This window comes from Cucurbita moschata, unplaced genomic scaffold, assembly GCF_002738365.1.
Source record: "Cucurbita moschata cultivar Rifu unplaced genomic scaffold, Cmos_1.0 Cmo_Scf00018, whole genome shotgun sequence".
NCBI classification, from domain to species: Eukaryota; Viridiplantae; Streptophyta; class Magnoliopsida; order Cucurbitales; family Cucurbitaceae; genus Cucurbita; species Cucurbita moschata.
The window spans coordinates 3275704-3293596 of NW_019268534.1; the positions used below are offsets into that span (position 1 = coordinate 3275704).

The 17893-nt window shown below is 38.1% G+C and overlaps 4 protein-coding genes across 7 annotated transcripts; 2 read left to right on the plus strand and 2 right to left on the minus strand.

The window, feature by feature from the left end:
• The first annotated feature begins 404 nt into the window (after positions 1-404).
• Positions 405-5533, plus strand: LOC111456465 (kinesin-like protein KIN-13B). The gene is made up of 12 exons (XM_023098330.1): positions 405-1049; positions 1323-1544; positions 2054-2197; positions 2420-2521; positions 2615-2692; positions 2812-2893; positions 3112-3271; positions 3351-3653; positions 4173-4391; positions 4475-4829; positions 4917-4982; positions 5115-5533. The coding sequence occupies exons 1-12, from the start codon at positions 894-896 to the stop codon at positions 5289-5291; spliced, it is 2064 nt and encodes a 687-aa protein (XP_022954098.1). The 5' UTR covers positions 405-893; the 3' UTR covers positions 5292-5533.
• A 1005-nt stretch (positions 5534-6538) lies between these two features.
• Positions 6539-7425, minus strand: LOC111456559. Its single transcript, XM_023098479.1, has one exon. It carries the CDS (start codon positions 7370-7372, stop codon positions 6737-6739), a length of 636 nt encoding a protein of 211 aa, XP_022954247.1. The 5' UTR covers positions 7373-7425; the 3' UTR covers positions 6539-6736.
• On the minus strand, positions 6717-14961 carry LOC111456558 (ATP-dependent DNA helicase DDX11). Of its 4 annotated transcripts, XM_023098475.1 has the most exons (12): positions 14769-14961; positions 13647-14270; positions 13481-13569; positions 12168-12521; positions 11525-11818; positions 11198-11443; positions 10901-11122; positions 10141-10705; positions 8392-9727; positions 8224-8271; positions 7779-7923; positions 6717-7694 (listed from the first exon to the last, which is right to left on the minus strand). In XM_023098475.1, exons 1-9 carry the CDS (start codon positions 14902-14904, stop codon positions 9516-9518), a joined length of 2742 nt encoding a protein of 913 aa, XP_022954243.1. In that variant the 5' UTR covers positions 14905-14961; the 3' UTR covers positions 6717-7694; positions 7779-7923; positions 8224-8271; positions 8392-9515. The 4 variants fall into 4 exon arrangements, with proteins under 4 accessions (XP_022954243.1, XP_022954244.1, XP_022954242.1 ...); XM_023098476.1 differs by lacking the exon at positions 7779-7923 and having other exon boundaries at positions 8982-9727; XM_023098474.1 differs by lacking the exon at positions 7779-7923 and having other exon boundaries at positions 8224-9727.
• Positions 14962-15628: 667 nt separating this feature from the next.
• Positions 15629-16789, plus strand: LOC111455796 (60S ribosomal protein L37-3-like). Its single transcript, XM_023097410.1, has 4 exons — positions 15629-15706; positions 15795-15930; positions 16229-16330; positions 16448-16789. The coding sequence occupies exons 1-4, from the start codon at positions 15704-15706 to the stop codon at positions 16492-16494; spliced, it is 288 nt and encodes a 95-aa protein (XP_022953178.1). The 5' UTR covers positions 15629-15703; the 3' UTR covers positions 16495-16789.
• The last annotated feature ends 1104 nt before the right edge of the window (positions 16790-17893 follow it).

The following is a 17893-nucleotide window of genomic DNA, read 5'->3' on the forward strand; positions in this document are numbered from 1 at the left end:
GGGTGGTTAGGACACCCCGTTTTTAGAGATAAAGAAGGGTGCGAACTTTTTGTACGCCGCATGCCGATCTTTTTTGAAACATTTTTGGTTGTTTTGGTAGACGGCGACGGAATTGTTAGAGCTGATGTTCCTTTTCGAAGAGTAGAATCGAAGTAGAGTGTTGAACCGGTCTGTGTACAAAAAATGCGTACAAAAAATGGGTTTGGAACGAGCATGTAGTTATAGACAACACGTCTTGGACAACCATTATCCAAAACTAAGGTAACTGATAAAGTTGTCGGATATTTTTGAATTAAAAAAAAAAAAAAAAGTTTAAAAACAAATTTTTTTAAAAGGATAATTCTATTAATTTACAAAATAAAAAAAACGAACGGTAATCCAATGGCTGCGTTTACTGACACGTGGCAATATTACACGCGTGTGGGCCCCATATAATTTAAACGAGAAGGAGAGCGCGGAATGATAGCTTTTAAAACTTAAACAAACTCCTCGGGCCCCACCACATGGAATTTATATTATTCGCCAAATTTCAAAATCCCCAACGTATCCCCATCAAAACGCTGCCGTTTAATTCCTGCACCACCGTCACCACCGTCCACCACCGTACTCCCACCGTCGCTCAACGCCTTTACATCCCCACGTGCACCTTCATCACGAGCTTGGCGCGTGTCTTTCCCTTCGAAGGATTCAAGGCCACTCTCTTTTGTCCCTGGCTTTGGCTTTACTCAAACTCTCAGGCTCTCTGCTCACACCCACATTCTTACTCTTCAAACTTCTTAAAGGGAGCTTCTGATTTTGCTATTTGAGATTGTGGTTGGCTCTGATTCAAGCAACTGAGTTGAATCGGATTCGAAATTTGAATCGGTGTTTGTTTTCGGATCGGATTTAGAGCGATGAACGGAATGGGGAGACAAGGCCAGAGATCTGAAGCGGCTGTGAGGAATCACCAAAGGCAGTACTCCGATGACTATTTGGACGCCGCGTCAAATGGAAGATGGCTTCAAACAGCTGGTCTTCAGTCTCTCTATTCTAATACTTCTGCTCCACAGGTATAAATTTATTGCTATGTAGACCTCGTGCCTGTTTTTGAGTTCAATCGACGAGCTATGTGAGAATGGATGGCATTAGTTTAATTTCCTTGTTCATGTTTGTGTTTTCTGTTGAATCCCAGTTCGAGTAAGAAATTGAAGTTTGTAAGTAACGCATCGTCTTGGATTTGCGTTACTTTTGGAAACCTTTAATGATGTGTTTTTACTTCAATTTGTTGTTTTCTAGTGTGTGGTTGTGTTGATTTTTGTACCGAATGGTTGAAATGAAAACAGGACTTTGGTTTTTCTGTCGGTGGGGGAGGGCAAGGTTCAAGAATGTATAGTAGAAATGCACAGAGAAGCTTTGGTGGGATGAATGAGTATTACATGGAGCCATCAACTCCTCCTGGGAATTCACGGCCGTCGAGCCAACGTAAAAGTCGGGAGGATTCGCCGACCGATTTCAGTCCCGGACTCCTGGATCTGCATTCGATTGATACAGAACTGCTGCCTGAGGTAGGACTAAACTCACTTCCACATTTCTTATTACCCTTTTGAATTTGCTATCCTTTGTTGTTTTTTCAGAGACCTAGGATGCCGAATTATCATGGGCAATGTGTTTGGATTTTGCTGTTGAATTCTCAGAAAATAACTTGACGATCCATGAGGTTATGGATTCAATAAGTGAATTTATCTTTCACCTCCTGCTATATTAGACCTGTTGATCCTAAACTGATAATGATGGTGTCTGTGCACACAATCCTCTGCATTTGGAACCTTAGACTTGAAAGCTATTGTTGCTTTGAAGCTGATATTGAATTATTGATCATATCAAATTAATACAAAAGCCTGCTCGATAATTTTGCCGCATTTCGATTTTAGTTCTATGCAATTGTAGAGGCTAGAGATATGGTAGGTAGAAATTCTAGTTCCATGCATTCTGGGGCTTTTGGAGCTGAGATAGAGTTATCTCATATCACTTGTTGGGAGGTTTGAGAAATCTCATAGTGTGTTATCTCGTGCAGGATCGAGGCTTTGACGACTCAGAAGTCTATATTTCAAACAGCATTCAAACAAGTAGACCGCAGGATTTGACAGAGAACAATCTCTTGAAAAGTGTGGCTGCAGACAAAGAGAGGGCAAACTCTGTTGCAAAGATCAAAGTTGTTGTATGTATTCTTCTATGAATGTCTTTATTTCATTCCTACCTCTGAATTGTGTGTCCCGTTTGCTTCCCTGACATACAACGCCATACCTTCGCAATTTATATCCATAAGCTGCAACCCCGGATCCGCATTGATAATGTGTGTGTTTATGTATATCACCATTTCAGTTAATTGTTTCAAATCGTTTGATGTATCTGTTTATAATCTTGTTCGTGTCTATTGCAGGTGCGTAAAAGGCCACTGAACAAGAAGGAGTTGGCAAAGACTGAGGAAGATATCGTTGAAACAACTGCTAATTATTTAACAGTTCACGAGACTAAACTCAAGGCAAGCAAGCTTTACTACCTAAATACTGCTTTCTTCAAAATTCTGAATTGCAATGCTGTAATCGTTTTTCGTCTCCATTTTTCGGCTAAGCAGGTCGACCTTACAGAATACGTGGAGAAACATGAGTTTGTTTTTGATGCAGTGCTGAACGAGGAGGTTTCAAATGATGAAGTAAGTATATTACAATTAATTGAATTGGAAAGTATAAATTGGCCGAGGAAGAATCCTGAGAACAGAAAAAGTTTTTGTGCAAGTTCTTAGCATGCCTTATTTTTCGTTTCGGGATCTAGGTGTACCGGGAGACGGTGGAGCCAATTGTTCCCATAATATTTCAACGAACAAAGGCAACCTGCTTTGCATATGGACAAACAGGTGATTTGCTGTTAGTTGGCACTTGATGCTCCTGCTGGCTTGCTTCGTCAAGAAATCATAGTTGGTTTTGTTTATAATAGAAATTCCTTTGTTCTTTTTAGATGCCATCAAATTCATGTTTCCCGAACTGATTTTATTAGTTCTTGCCGTTCTGCTACTTAAAAATATCGTCACGTTCTTTCGTTAAAGCATCATCTTTCGTGCTTTCTATTGCACAGGGAGTGGGAAGACTTATACCATGAAGCCATTGCCTCTGAAAGCATCCAAGGACATCTTAAGATTGATGCACCATACATACAGGAACCAGGGATTCCACTTGTTTGTGAGCTTCTTCGAAATATATGGAGGAAAGCTTTATGATCTTCTCAATGATCGAAAGTAAGTTATTGTCTCTATCCGTCTACCACGAAATAGCAGTTGCTAGGCTTGTTTAGAAGCTAAGGCTTTTGTTCTGCAGGAAACTTTGCATGAGAGAGGACGGTAAACAACAAGTTTGCATTGTGGGTTTGCAAGAGTATAAAGTATCTGATGTGGAGACCATTGGAGAGCTCATTGAAAAAGGGAATGCCACAAGAAGCACTGGAACAACTGGTGCAAATGAAGAATCCTCTCGTTCTCATGCCATACTCCAGCTTGCTGTCAAGAATTCAATCAGTGGTAAAGAATCAAAGCCGCCTCGCTTGGTTGGAAAACTCTCTTTTATAGATCTTGCAGGAAGTGAACGTGGTGCTGACACCACCGACAACGACAAACAGACAAGGTATAGCTATTCCTCAATCTTCACATTTCTGCTCAATTGATGACACGACTACTTTCCTGATATATTTTATTCAACATAAAGTGTGTGCATGGTTCTCTTTACAAGGAAAATAGTAGGTGGAGTTGGTTTGAGTTGATTTTTGGCAAATGATAATAATAAACGATTGCTTTTGGATTGACTAAACCATTCAAAATCTATTGGAACAGAATTCAGAAGCATCTGAAAATGACTTGTAATGGGCTTATGCGATGAAGAATGATTTGCTCGAAAAAATTGTGAGATCCCACATTGGTTGGGGAGGAGAACGAAGCATCCTTTATAAGGGTGTGGAAACCTTTCCCTAGCGGACGCTTTTAAACCTTGAGGGGAAGCCTGAAAGGGAAAGTCCAAAGAGGACAATATCTGCTAGTGGAGGGCTTGGACCGTTACAAAAACATTTTGTGAACTCGTTGAGCAAATGACTTACCATGTATGTTCCTATTTTCTGCCTGTTCAATTACACTTTTTTAACTATTGCAGAATAGAAGGTGCTGAAATCAATAAAAGCTTACTTGCTTTAAAGGAATGCATACGAGCTCTTGACAATGACCAGGGCCATATTCCTTTTAGAGGCAGTAAATTAACGGAAGTTCTAAGGGACTCATTTGTTGGCAATTCACGCACCGTCATGATATCTTGTATATCGCCCAGCTCCGGTTCGTGCGAACACACTCTCAATACCTTAAGATATGCAGATAGGTAAGCAGTAATTCTTTCTTGATGCAGTTTAATCTCCAAACTTCTTGTTAGATGCTTATTCTGAAAGATTAAGTGCACTCCAGGGTGAAGAGCCTTTCAAAAGGAAATACTGTTAAGAAGGATACATTTTCTTCCACTTTAAACCTTAAGGAATCAACCACTGGACCCTTGACCTCAGTGTTACCTTCTGGAACTACGTTTGGAAATGAACCTGCACGGGTTGATCAAAATGAAAGAAACGAATTTGATGTATCAGAGGAGATTTTTGAGCAAAGAAAACCATTGTGGAAGAAAAATGGGAAGCTCGAGACATGCCGAACATCTGTTGCGGTTGAAAATGTACACAAATCCAATAATCAGCCAACGAAATGGAAGGACATGCCGAAGGCAGATTCTCGCAACTCGAATTCAGACGATGATTTGAATGATCTGTTGCAGGTAAACCGGAAGAAGCTTAATAACTCCATCATATCAAAACTTTGAGAAAATAACCATTTTTTGTTGCATTTTTTTCATCTGTCTCAGGAAGAGGAACATCTTATAAGCGCTCACCGGAGACAAGTCGAGGAAACAATGAATATCGTTAAGATGGTATGTAACTAATCATATTTAAATATGAGCATAGTGTAGAATCACAGTTTAAAACTAATCAAATATAAGCTTGAAATTACTTTGGCTTATGATCACTCATCATATTTACTCATACAAATTCTGATTCTGCAGGAAATGAATCTTTTGGTTGAGGCAGACCAACCAGGAAATGATCTGGATGGTTATATATCTAGATTGAATGCAATTCTATCACAGAAAGCTGCAGCAATCTACCAACTACAAAATCATTTGCTTCATTTCCAGAAACGTTTGAAAGAACATAATGTACTTGTATCTTCATGTGACTGATGAACTTGTGCAGAAATGCAGGTGCTAGTTAGATCTATCTCTCAGGATACATTCCCAGAATACCAAAATGGGGATGTGTTGCTTGCTTTTACTTATGATTTTCATGGGAGCGTTCTTAAAAAATTGGATATCCAATTGAGGTTTTTGTGTGGTCATTTCCTATTTCATATCCCTCAGAGGATACAATATTTGCAAAATTTGTTACCTTGTTCTCTCCAATATAAGAAATTTGTGATATTTTGTTCTCTCCAATATGGTAAATGATGTGATCAAAATGGGTCGCAAAATACTATTTTGATTCTTGGACTTTTGTTTGATTTTAGTTTCTATGTTTTCAAATGTTCAAATTTAATCTCCATAGTTTCAATAAATCTTAAGATATTCTCTATTGATTTGTTTTTGTAAGTAACTCAAAATTTAAATTTGGACCGTGGATGACAGTCAGTACTATGAGCGCTTGTAGCTTTGCCCGAAGCGTTTGCAGCCTCCCCTCAAAATCCTCGATGCGTTGTCTGAAAGCTAAATGCGTGCTTCTTTTCTTTTCGAGCGGGATCGATTGTTCTCACACTCCTCAAAAGAAAGTTTTGCACTATGCTTTCCCGCCTTTCTCATGGAAAGGTGACTCGCCGAAGACAGGAGCCCCTTTAACATGTTTACGAAGACCTCCTACTTATTAGAGAAAGGGGGTTCGATCAGTAGAGGGGACTACTTTGCCTCCCCGAAAGAAAGACCCCTACTGGACGACTGATCCCGTTGATCATATAACTGAGAGGGAACGTGTCTCATTAGAGGTGAATGATCAAAGATGTCCTCTAATTACCACGATGAGGCCAGTCCCCCTTCAATTTTAGTAGACTAAGCTATGAATATGAATGAAGAATTGTAAGATCCTATAATTATTCGAGAAGAAAATGAAACATTCATTATTTTTCACTCCTTAGCAGACGTGTTTTAATATCGTGAGGTTGACAATGATACGTAACGGACCAAAGCAGACAATATCTACTAGCGGTGGGATTAGGCTATTATAAATGGTATCGAAGCTAGACATCGGGCAGTGTATCAGCGAGGGGACGTTGAGCTCCTAAGAGGGTAGATTATGAGAAGGCTGACACATATACATACGAGTTAAAGCATGCAATATCTGCTAATGGTCGGCTTGGACGATTACGAATGGATAGAATCAATATTTATTATGCCGAAACCGAACATTACATCCGCGAGAATCAAGGAAATGGACAAAACCAGGCAATAAATTTCAAATTTTTATTGGCAAATTTATACAGAAACGGAGGAGACCAGGCAATGAATCAGTAACCATACAAAAGCCATATACTCAGAAGAAGCAATAAGGGAATATAAGTATGCAAATATAATCAAACCAAATCTTGCAAAAAGAAGGAAAAGAAAAATAGATAAAGGATATAGTTCACTTACTTGAAAATCTATAATAATCTCATGGACCCCATTCTTCTCTTTGAGCTGTTCATACTCCTAGCAGACGGCTCTGGAACAGAGAATTCAGAGTGTATGTCCATGAAAAACTTGTCCACAATTTCAAGATAAACAGGACTACTGAGGCGAGAGTAATAATGAATTGCCTCTTCTATATCCAGTTCTTGCTCCATATCACCCCTATCCAACATCTCTAATTCCTTCATTTTTTGTGCTAGTCCATTACTTCTCATGCTGCTGTTCTTAACATCACCTTTTCTAAGATGGCATCTTCCTGGCTTCTTCTTCTCTTTCACAGCCTTCTCTTGTCTACTCCTTGGAGGACTTTGTTTCGCAACATTTGTGTCTTCTTGCTTCATGTTTTGCTTGGCCGTCATCATCACACTGCCACCGTCAATGCTTCTCTTGGCTGATTTTTGCAGTGGGGACTGCCATTCATCATAAAAATCAATGTAGAGTCGATCTGTTGGATGGGTATGTTGTGGCTTTCTTTTGCTGCAAGAGAAGGTGATCAAACAAGTGGGTTTCTGCAGCTTTTGAAACCCTTTGGAGAATAAACACTTGAAGTTTCCAAGAGTTTTATGGAAGAGGTTGCTGGTTTTGAGGATGGTTTCCTTTAGCAGCATTTGGTTGCTGTAATGTGGTATAACAATTAAAGGGCTTTGTTACCTCTCAATCTGTTTGCAAGAGGAAATGGCACCTCTCTATCTATTTCTCTTCCTCTGTTCACTAAATATTTCTGCAACAAAGAGAAGAAAGATGGAGACAATTCATGTTTCTCGTAGTTACCTAAAGACAAAGCCACAGCATGTGGAAATTCCAAGTCTTGCCTTTAACTCCCTCTACTTCCTTTTGGGCCATTCTCTCTCTAAAAGTTGAAAAACTTAACCGCTTCAGCTTCGATAATATGTACGAATCCAACGAGCTTGATGCGTCGTCTTTGACTACCTGTTGTGTAAAGAACAGGGCATTCAATAAGATGCAAAGCTAAAGAAAAGTGTAATGACATTAAATCCAGTGTTCAATGTATACCTAAATTGTATTGTTGTAAAGGCAATCCCTGACCCATGAAGGACCCATTGGGCAAATGGTCCCAGCTAAAAATTAAAGAGAGCTGTCCCCATGGAACAAAAGGGGCATAGTCCACATATATTCATTTTTGGTAATTCAAACTGTCCTGTTTTTAATCAAGTATGTAACAGAAAGATTAATTCAAAGTATCACAGTCGATTCACCCATGATCAGATTTTGAATGGCGGGGGGATGCTGAATTCTATCTTTTTTGTCCTAACATACAATACGGCAATTCAGACAACTTTTGATTTTAAAGGGAGATAAAAGTGATTCAGGCATAGAAAATGGCTACCAATCAAGAAAATGTCAATATGAACATTCCAAGTATCTGAACTTCCTTTGGAGGGTTGTATATTCAAAAAACTACAGTATTTGTGATGTAATATACCAAAAAGTTGGCTACCTGTGAATAGTTCAGCTGGGCAAGAGGTTCAAATCCACACCGCCATGCCTACAAGTACAAGACAGTACTTTTAATTTCTTGAACTTTCATGGGGAAACTAAAAAACATGGCGAAATTTAGTAACTATTGCAGTTATTTTTTGCACAGTGTATGGGTTGCAGCTCAAACCTTGGAGACGATTCCAAATTCTATAATGTTCGTGATTCCAAACTCGACCTGATGGATCACAAACGAAAGAAGAGCTTGATAGGGGAAAACTTTGTTGTAAGAACAATGGACGCCGAAGAGTTGTAACTTTGAACAACTCAACACATTCTGCATTAAATTTCATTCAATGGAGTTGAAAAATTCTGGTCATAATGATGTGGGCCTTTTTTTGGTCCCCAGTATGCAAAGAGATTGGTACTCCCAAGGCTCTTAGCAGATGATAGGATAAGGAGCATCACTAATATCTCCACACCCAAGTCATTTTCTGAGTAAAAGCAACTGAATCCATCCCCCTAAACCAATATCACCATTGACTGTAAACTACTGTCTTGCAGCAGTAACAGACGATGCAAGTCATTGTATAACTTTCTTAGAGATATCACAAATAAACTTTTTGACTTGAATTTAGCAACTTTGACTACTTATGACCACACTCAGGCCCTACTTAAACGACCCCTATTGAGTTGGGAACCTCAGTTTTTCTGTATAGTGAAACCATCAATCACCTCATATAAATATCAAGGATTGGATAAAATTTGATGGTTGGTTACCTGGAAAAAGAATCGATAATCACGGAGCTTTTGTATAGCCAAACCGTTGCTCGATATGGCAGCAAGATTTACCAGGTGTTGCAGATGAAGACTTGATAATCTATTTGGTCAAAGAAAACAAATCAGGCAGATAGTTATTCAAGCTTGCCCAGCAAGGCTTCTTAAAATGGTGTGTAGAGATCCAATATGCTAAACATCTTGATTCTTAGTTGTTGCACATCGTTGAAACATCTTAAAACTCTTATAACTGATGGAAGAAAGCCACCGCCACTATATCTGTGGGGAAGAGAAATATATGAAGGGGCTAGAAGTGCTTTGTTTGTCATAGAAGAAAGATACCAATATATACATGTATAAGTTGGCTTATTTCACAGATGCTACAATTCAATCACAAATATCAGTTACAGCGCATTTGACCTTCCAACTGGGACCAACTGCCATAATCAAAATTATTGCTCGCGGTAAATGGTTAAGAAAGGATCGTTTCGTGCCTTTCTCGAAGCGACAGATTCAACAAAAAATTGTGTTATTGATTCACTGTCCCATCTTTCTGTTAAGTTTAAAAAACTGGTGCAACCTTCGATGGACTTCACCATAATTCTCAGTTGAAGAAATGAGACAGTCCTTAATCCACTTTGGAAGCTTATCAGCTGGGTGCGAAAAGCTTCTCTTCGAAGAATTAGACGAGTACCGCACATCAACCAATAAAATTGCTGCATAATCATTGATATGTCGAATAGCTCTACCTGTAATAAGGGAAGGAAGGCGGGCATTAGATAAAGACAAGATGAAAGTGCAATAGTCAGGAAGTAGAGAACACTACATTATCACTACAACTCTTAAAGATTTAAGGCAAACTATTGATTCGGTGGTCAGGACTACTCATTCAGAGCCAGATCAATATCTCCTCTAGGCGAGATTTTGATTGCCCTAGTTAACCATATGGCCAAGGTTAAAGCATAATCACCGAACAACCACATTTAGACTGAACTAAAAAAGCTAGCCGTGATGTAAATCAGAACCACCAAGTCAACTATATTATGAATAACCTGAGTAATAAGCACTGAGCAAATCCAAACTCCAAAATTCGATTCAATTCAAAAGTTCATTTTGGACAACTTATGTCTCCCATAAAAAGAAAATGGAAATCGTTACTTACCAATTGACTGATTGACGGCTTTCATGCAAAGATTCTCGTAATATTCTTTTCCTCTTTTGCAACTTCTCAAAATCTCTAAACCAGTTTCAACATCTCCACTAGGAACCTCATTATAAAACTTCAAACTCTTAATGGAATTTGAATTTCCCAGAGTTTCAATATGCTTCACCCTCTCCATTAACTCAATGTCAGATGGACTAGGGTAGGGCAGGCCAACCATGACAATACACCTCCCCATCCCATCACTTAAGTTGATGCCTTCCGATATTTTGCCCCCAACAACAGCTAATAGCACCGCACCACTAGAAGATGAAATATTTTGTTGTGGATCCTTCTTAGACAATGCATCGATGTTTTCCTTGTATTCCTTAAGAACAGATTCCACATCAGTATTGTTTCTAGGCTCTCTGAATATACGCTTTTTCTTCATAATCCTGTCAAGGATTCCTGTAGCTCTCCATAAACCATGTACCTGTTCTTCATAATCAAAAGAAGAGAAGAACACAACAATTCCTTCTGGAACCACAGTCACCAGATTACAAAGCAAAAGCCCTAGCTCCTTTACCTGTAAAGCCAGACCAAAATAGCAATCAGCTACTGTAAAATTAACAAGGAAAAAAGCTGAGCGATTTTACAGTAAGAAAAAGTTAATTTATATCTGAACTATCTGGAATTAAACAACAGGAAGAATACAAAAACATGAAACAAAGCTGTGTGAAATAAATGAGCATAAACCAATTCAAGCCTGTAATATCCTTACAATAGCAGATGAACTTCTGCTGCTGTAGCTAAAATCAAAAGGCTGACCAGAAGGACCGGAGGAAACAGCCATTGGCAGAACACTTTCTGGAGGAACAATGTGACTACATGAAAAAAAATTCAACTGAGAAGATGGTAACCATGGAAAGAGTCGCTCTCTTGTTTCTTCTATAGGTTGTAAAGTTCCCCCAGCAAGAACAACAGCGTGTGTTTGATCTACAACCTACAAGATTTACTGAAGTCTCAGAATAAGGTATGATATGCAAAATTCATGGTGTAAATTTCTTTATTTGCGAACCTCAGAAAATATCTTCTCCCCTGTAAGCATGACAAATTTTATATATCCTCCATTCTCCCCAAAGCATGTAGACTTGTTCTTTGAGATTATCATTCTTCCATCTCCATCAAAGTTAATAAAGGATAGCAGCATGTCAGCTAATGCTCTAAAGCTTGAGAGAGTACTTTCCTTCTCGTAACATTTTCCAGAAGTTTTCATTCCCAAGTCATTTCTTGGATTAATAATTCTTTCTCCATACCCACTAACCTGGAAAATGTACATCGTAACCCAATATAAGAAGAATCATTCAACATATGTGGAAATAATTAGCAAATAAGAAGGATATACCTTGTGCATAATGTTGCTTTCCTTAATATACTGTAGCAGTTTTACAAAGTTGATATTGTCTATATTGAGAGAGAATAGAAAATCATTTATAGCCATTGAATAGTCCAAAGTACTATTTTTTCCAGTACTATTATTTTTACAAGGTTCTGCATAAGGCGCTTCCTCATTGTGTAAGAGTTTAAGGAGAGCCCGAGTAACTAGAATTAGAGTTTGAATATATCTCCGATTGCCTGGTCCCAAAAGACTCCAAAATCTTTCAAAATACCTCTCCATGTGGTGATGCACATTCTCCAGCTGTAGGAAAGTTGGGAAATTTGTTATCAAATGGAAACAAATTACTTAGAACCAGTTCTATAAAAATTCGAAAGTTATTTTCTTCTGCCTCTCTACAGGCTATTCCTCACTGGGTACTGATTGTAGGACTTAAAAAGGGAGCGAGCCCTTACTATACTATAAAGGAGCATCAGACTACCTTAACCCACGCCCGCCGGAACAAAGGCTAGGATTAAATCTCGAAAACACTTGACTAGATTAAATAACCAGGTACTATGGTGAGTAAATAACTAGGTACCGTGGTTTTGGTTCTTATCAAAGTTTTGAAATTGCAAAGAACAACTGAACTCAATAAAACTGGAAACCGTACCTGTGAATAAGTGATCATCGAATCATACATACTGATGAGAGAATCAGCTAAATTGTGTGCCTCATCAATAATTACAATACTGTTCTTCAAAACAAGGCCGAGAGATTCACGGGATGATTTTGATAGAAGAGATTGATAAGGTAGGACAATAAGATCAGCAGCCTGGACCATGCTCCGTGAGCCATAATATGGACACGTTCCCACATTTCTTCCAAGGTGAACAAGATCTTCGATGTCTAAGGGTCCTCTTTGAGAGATCTGACTCCTAAAATTCTTTTGTAGTTTTGGTTTTCCAAGCATTGGACACCCAGAAGAAGCCTTGGTCCGGCACATTTTTCCTGCACCACCTAATTTCTGTAAATGGATGTAACCTGTAAGTTCATAGAGAACCCAGAAATCTCCAAATCCAATGATAGAAAGTGCTGTTGACATTAATCTTTAAAAATGGATGAGAGATGCATGTGTCAATGCAACATGCTGTCAAAAAATTCTATAAAAATTAGAGAAGACAAGTGATTACAAAAGATAAAAAATGGAGACCCAAGCCTGAGAATAAGTCGGATGAAGGATGAACCCAATTAAACTATTTAACGAGCAAGGTACCTGACGGAAAAGTTTGCATATCCTACCACCAAAAAGGACCCATGTTTCAAAAGATCAGCAAAAAAAAAAAAAAAAAAAAAAAAAAGAAATCTATTGACAAGCTATAGTTAATTAAATCAAATAGGCACGTTATTAACAAAATGGACCAAATCTACTACTAGTAACAGGATAGTAAAGCTAGAATAATGGGTAAAATTAGATTCAGACTCATATGATTCTCAGAAGAAAATATCTCTTAATTGCCAAATACATGCAGACACTAAATTTCCTAGTTATTGAGTCAAAGTGAGAATTCTGGAAACGGTCAAGGTATTCTACTATTCGTGAGTAATTATAACTTCACAGTCCTGTGTCACAAGAACATGAGGGCAAATCTAGAGTTTTCATAATCTCAACTTTGATAAGTTAGTTTCTTTTTTTTTACAAGAAACTAAACTTTCATTGAGAAAAATGAAAGGATATATAGGGGCATACAAAAACACAGCCCACAAGAAAAGAACCCCAACCTATAAAAAGGACTTTCCGTCCAAAAGAATAACACCTCACTGATAATAACAAACAGCTACAAAAGGCTACCACCAATAAGAAAGTATTAAACCTTATATTATCCCAAATAACATCCCGAGACCAATCAACCTCTGTAAAAATCCTAATATTTCTCTCAAGCCAAACACCCAAAAAAAAATAAAACAACCTTGCATATCTCATACCTTGGCTTTGGATGTCTCAGTAGTCTTTTTCTTTTGAAGCTCCAAGCATCGCTCATTTATGTGACTTGCATTACCAAGTTTGAGCACCTCTGAAACATGTATCCAGTAGTGTAAGGAATACAAAAGCACACACACACAATAGACAAAAGCGAGGAGATATATATACCTTCATTAATACAAAATATCTTCCTAGAACCCAGGCAAATGACATTCAGCTCACTTGCAAAGACAGTCTTCCTCAACTCCTTTATAAATTGTGAAAGCTGTGAGTGTGTTCGACTACAAAAGTAAACTTTCAACTTCTCTTCATTAGATTCCTCTTGATCCTCTTCGTCATCACTAGATGAACTGATTGAAACCCCGTTGTTCTTCCTCTTTGACTGCCCACCACTAAGAGCCACTTCATCATCACTTTCATAATCCTCCACCAAAAACTCTTGATCCTCCATCTCCAGACTATCATTCGGAGTCTGCATATGTTTTTGTTCCTTTGTAACAAAATGGTCTTCCTCTTGTGAAAACAAGTTCTGATGATTATACTTGGAACCTTCTTTTTTATGTCTTCCTGATCCCACCCCAAATTCCTTTTTCTTAATCTTCTTTTCCTGATTTTGATGGTCTTGACTTACAGCGAACGTCCTCATCCAATCAGGCTCGTCATCTGAATTGAACTGGCTTTCATTTGTGCTGGTCTTGTCAGACCCATCTTGTATCGTATCATTCTGTTTCTTCCTTTGGTCAGCCACCCATTGCAAAGCGCCACATATGATGCTTAGAGTTTTTCCCGTACCTTTATCAACAAAATAACCAGTCAAGAAATGGAAAGAAAACATCTCTTTTCTTACTTAAAAAAAATGTTGAAACTAAACGAGACATGATGAAATAATTTCCAAATGCAACTAATTTTATCTCAGTTCTTCATCTCGAGAAAATCCGCATTTCCTCCATCCACTCAAATCGATGATCTAACAACAGTATGAATTTATCCAACAATAAAGTAAGAGCCACACACCAAATCATAGACTTCAAGTTCAAGCAAAATTCCTATAATTCTCAAGTAGGATTATCGTTCGTGGACATTTACAATCATAACGATTCAAATGTCACGAAGCCACAACTTAGCATCACAAACCACTACTAGTACATTATAGTAATGAAAAGAAAACTTGCAATGTATAAAACACGAGCGAAAAAGGCTGTTCGAGATTTAATCCGTTCCCCATCCCACAAATACTTTGCAAACCAAATGCTATCAATCAAACACATAAAAAGAATGAATAACACAGACCAGTGGGGCTTTCAAGCATGGAGATTCCGCCTTTGTTAAGAAACTTATACAGCGCCTTCATGAAATCGAACTGGATCGAGTAAGGCTTGTATGGAAATGCCGGAAATTCGGGTTTCGTTTCGTCTATTCTCTCCATCTTCTTCGATTCACGGCCACAGTCCAACGCAGTCGAACCCTTTTCGCGCCTTTTCTATATTGGTTTCATGAGTTTACTTGTACCTGCTCCGAGTTCACTAGGGTGTACATGTTCGGAGTTGGGTCGGATTGGCCTAAGAAATTAAAAATAATAAAATAAAAAAACAAAAGTCGCGTGTCCCTAGACTGACCTCAATTGTAAATCCATTAATACGGAATAATTTTTAATATATTTTATATATTTTTATTTGAAATTGGTCAACCCAAAAGTTTGGTTTATGAACTCGAAACCGAATCGATTCAGTTCAGGTTCAAAAAAATGAACCCAACCCTACTCGAATGTTAATCCAATCCAACCCAACCCAACCTTATAGTTCGGGTTAGATTGGTCCAAGTTGTTGGGTTAAATGTACACCCCTAACCAACACAAATTTATTATTAATTTTAAATCATATATTTTTACTTAGATATAATTATGTGTATATATAGATATATATATATATATTTATTTTAAATTAAATATCTAAATAAAAAAATAAATATTTTACCCAATAACATTTCACTTTATTAATTGGGCTGGACACTTTCAAAATTACAATATTGGGCCGATCCAATAACTTGTTCAAGCTGGACGAGTTGGGCCGGATAGATTAAAAGTGGGCCGCATCATCATGGAACTCAAGCTCAAACCCTAAACGCTATTATGCGGTCATATAAAATGGCAGTCTTTCTCGCTGCCATTCCGAGAGCCGAGGTGCTGAAAGAATTTCTCCTCCCTTGGGTTTCTTCGTTCTGCATCAATGGTACTTCTATTTCCTTTTATCATCTATCTCGATTTGTGTTACCGTGTAGTTGGCTTCATCTCTGTGTTGTTGGTCGCTTGATCTACAGGGGAAGGGTACGGGAAGTTTTGGTAAGCGGAGGAACAAGACCCATACTCTCTGTGTGCGGTGCGGCCGCCGCAGCTTCCATCTTCAGAAGAGTCGTTGTTCAGCTTGTGCTTTTCCTGCTGCTCGCAAGCGCAAGTGTAAGTGATCTCGATCTTTCTCACTTTTCGTCGCTGTGCTCTTTATTCACATTGATCTATATCGGATGTTCGGCTTGTGTTTATTATGATTCCATGTGTCGCTACTTTGAAATTGTTTGGTGACTACTCGTATCTGTTGTAGTTACTAGTTATTATTAATAAGGAGCCTAAAGTTTGTGAATGTGAATGAGATTCGTTCGTTTGGTGAAGTGATGTGAGATGTTCGCATTGGTTTTAGTGTTCCATGGAGTTTGGATTGATTTTTTGATTGTTTTCCTTGGCTTTTGGATTTGTTTAGATAACTGGAGTGTGAAGGCTATTAGGAGAAAGACTACTGGAACTGGAAGGATGAGGTACATGCGCCATGTTCCGCGTAGATTCAAGAGCGGCTTCAGAGAGGGTATGCTATTGTCTTCATTGTTTATTCATCTCTTCTCACCATTTACTTCATATAGATTTAGTTTCAGCACAAGATTTAATTCTACTCCGACCTAAATTGATTTGGATTTGTCATTAGGTACTGAAGCTGCACCCAGAAATAAAGGATCTGCAGCATCAGCGTAAGGTATTGGAAGAAGTTCGACTTAATTTCAGCACCCAATTATAGTTTTCAGTAGGGTTTTTCCGCATCTGAGGATTATTTCACATAATTTTGTTACCTAGTTTTGCTTTTTTCATGATTTAGTTGAACGCAGTTTCATTGAAATGTATTGTTTTGAATTATGGACAAATGACGAATCAAATTGTTCGTACTCTGCTACGTGTTTATGCTTTTTACAGCACTTCATATTTCCCCCTTCCTTCCAAGGGTGCATGTCTAGGAAGAAGTCATGTCAAAACACTAGATTCAACTTGTTAATTTGGAAGTTGGTTTTTATCTCACCCAAGAGTGGTTTGTCTCGATTTCGGGCTCCCCATCTAATCGAACATATGGTCTTCTAGTATCAAATACTGTTGTATGTTTTGTTACAGAACTCCCTGCTTGTAATGAGAAAATTGCTTGCAGTTTTCTTGCTATAAATCCCAGACAAGACTCTCAACTGATTCATTCTTTATTTCATTCTCTTGCCTTTCTTATTTGGGTTTCTCTCCTTTTTAATGTGGTTCACTTGCCTTAATTGGTAACACTGAATTTGTCTGCGCATTGCTGTGATCGACAGTTTTCCAATCGAACTTTCTTTTGATGTATTGAGGATTCATAGAGTATCTAGACTCCCTTAGGCTTGTTTTAAGGTAGTTTTAAACATAAGAACATTGGGTTTGAAGTTATTTTAATGCAACTATAAGCATTAAGGTACTTTTGGAATTGCCAATTTTAGATATTTCGAGGTCAAACCTTGTATCCCGTAGTTAATTTTAACAGTTTAAGAAGCTTGAAATTGTTTTCAAGATTACTGTATCACTGAAGAAGACATTTCAAGTGAAGGATAGCCTGTAGTAGGGGAGAAATGCTACAATTTTCCGAAAAGGGGGCAGCAGGCTCTGAACTGCATAAACAAGAATGTAGTAGTCCTAAAGTAAAATCGAGATCGAGATGGTGCTGTTGCATGGAGTAATACTTGTCGAAACTAGCATGACAAAACAATCTAAGTTGTGCTTGTCGAGTTATAGCTGGCCAGACTTCATTTTTTCATGCAGCTATTCGATGATAGAATCAAGCTCTGGAAACATGGTTGTTAAGTCATACATCGTGGTGTGACGATCGACTTTCTCTTGCTGCACTTCCTCAAGGGATCGTGTGGCAATTGTCCGAAGTTGAACCGTTCTCCCAATGATATTCTTTTTCGGCCATTTGAACTAAATCTCTATCTTATAAATGTGTTTCTCCAAATGATATTTGAATGTGATTAAAACCCATCAAAGATTTAGAGTTTACCACGCCTAACATTATTATTTTTCAATTGATTGATATATTATATTTTATCTCCATTTTAACAAAAAAAAAAAAAAAAAAAAAAAAAAA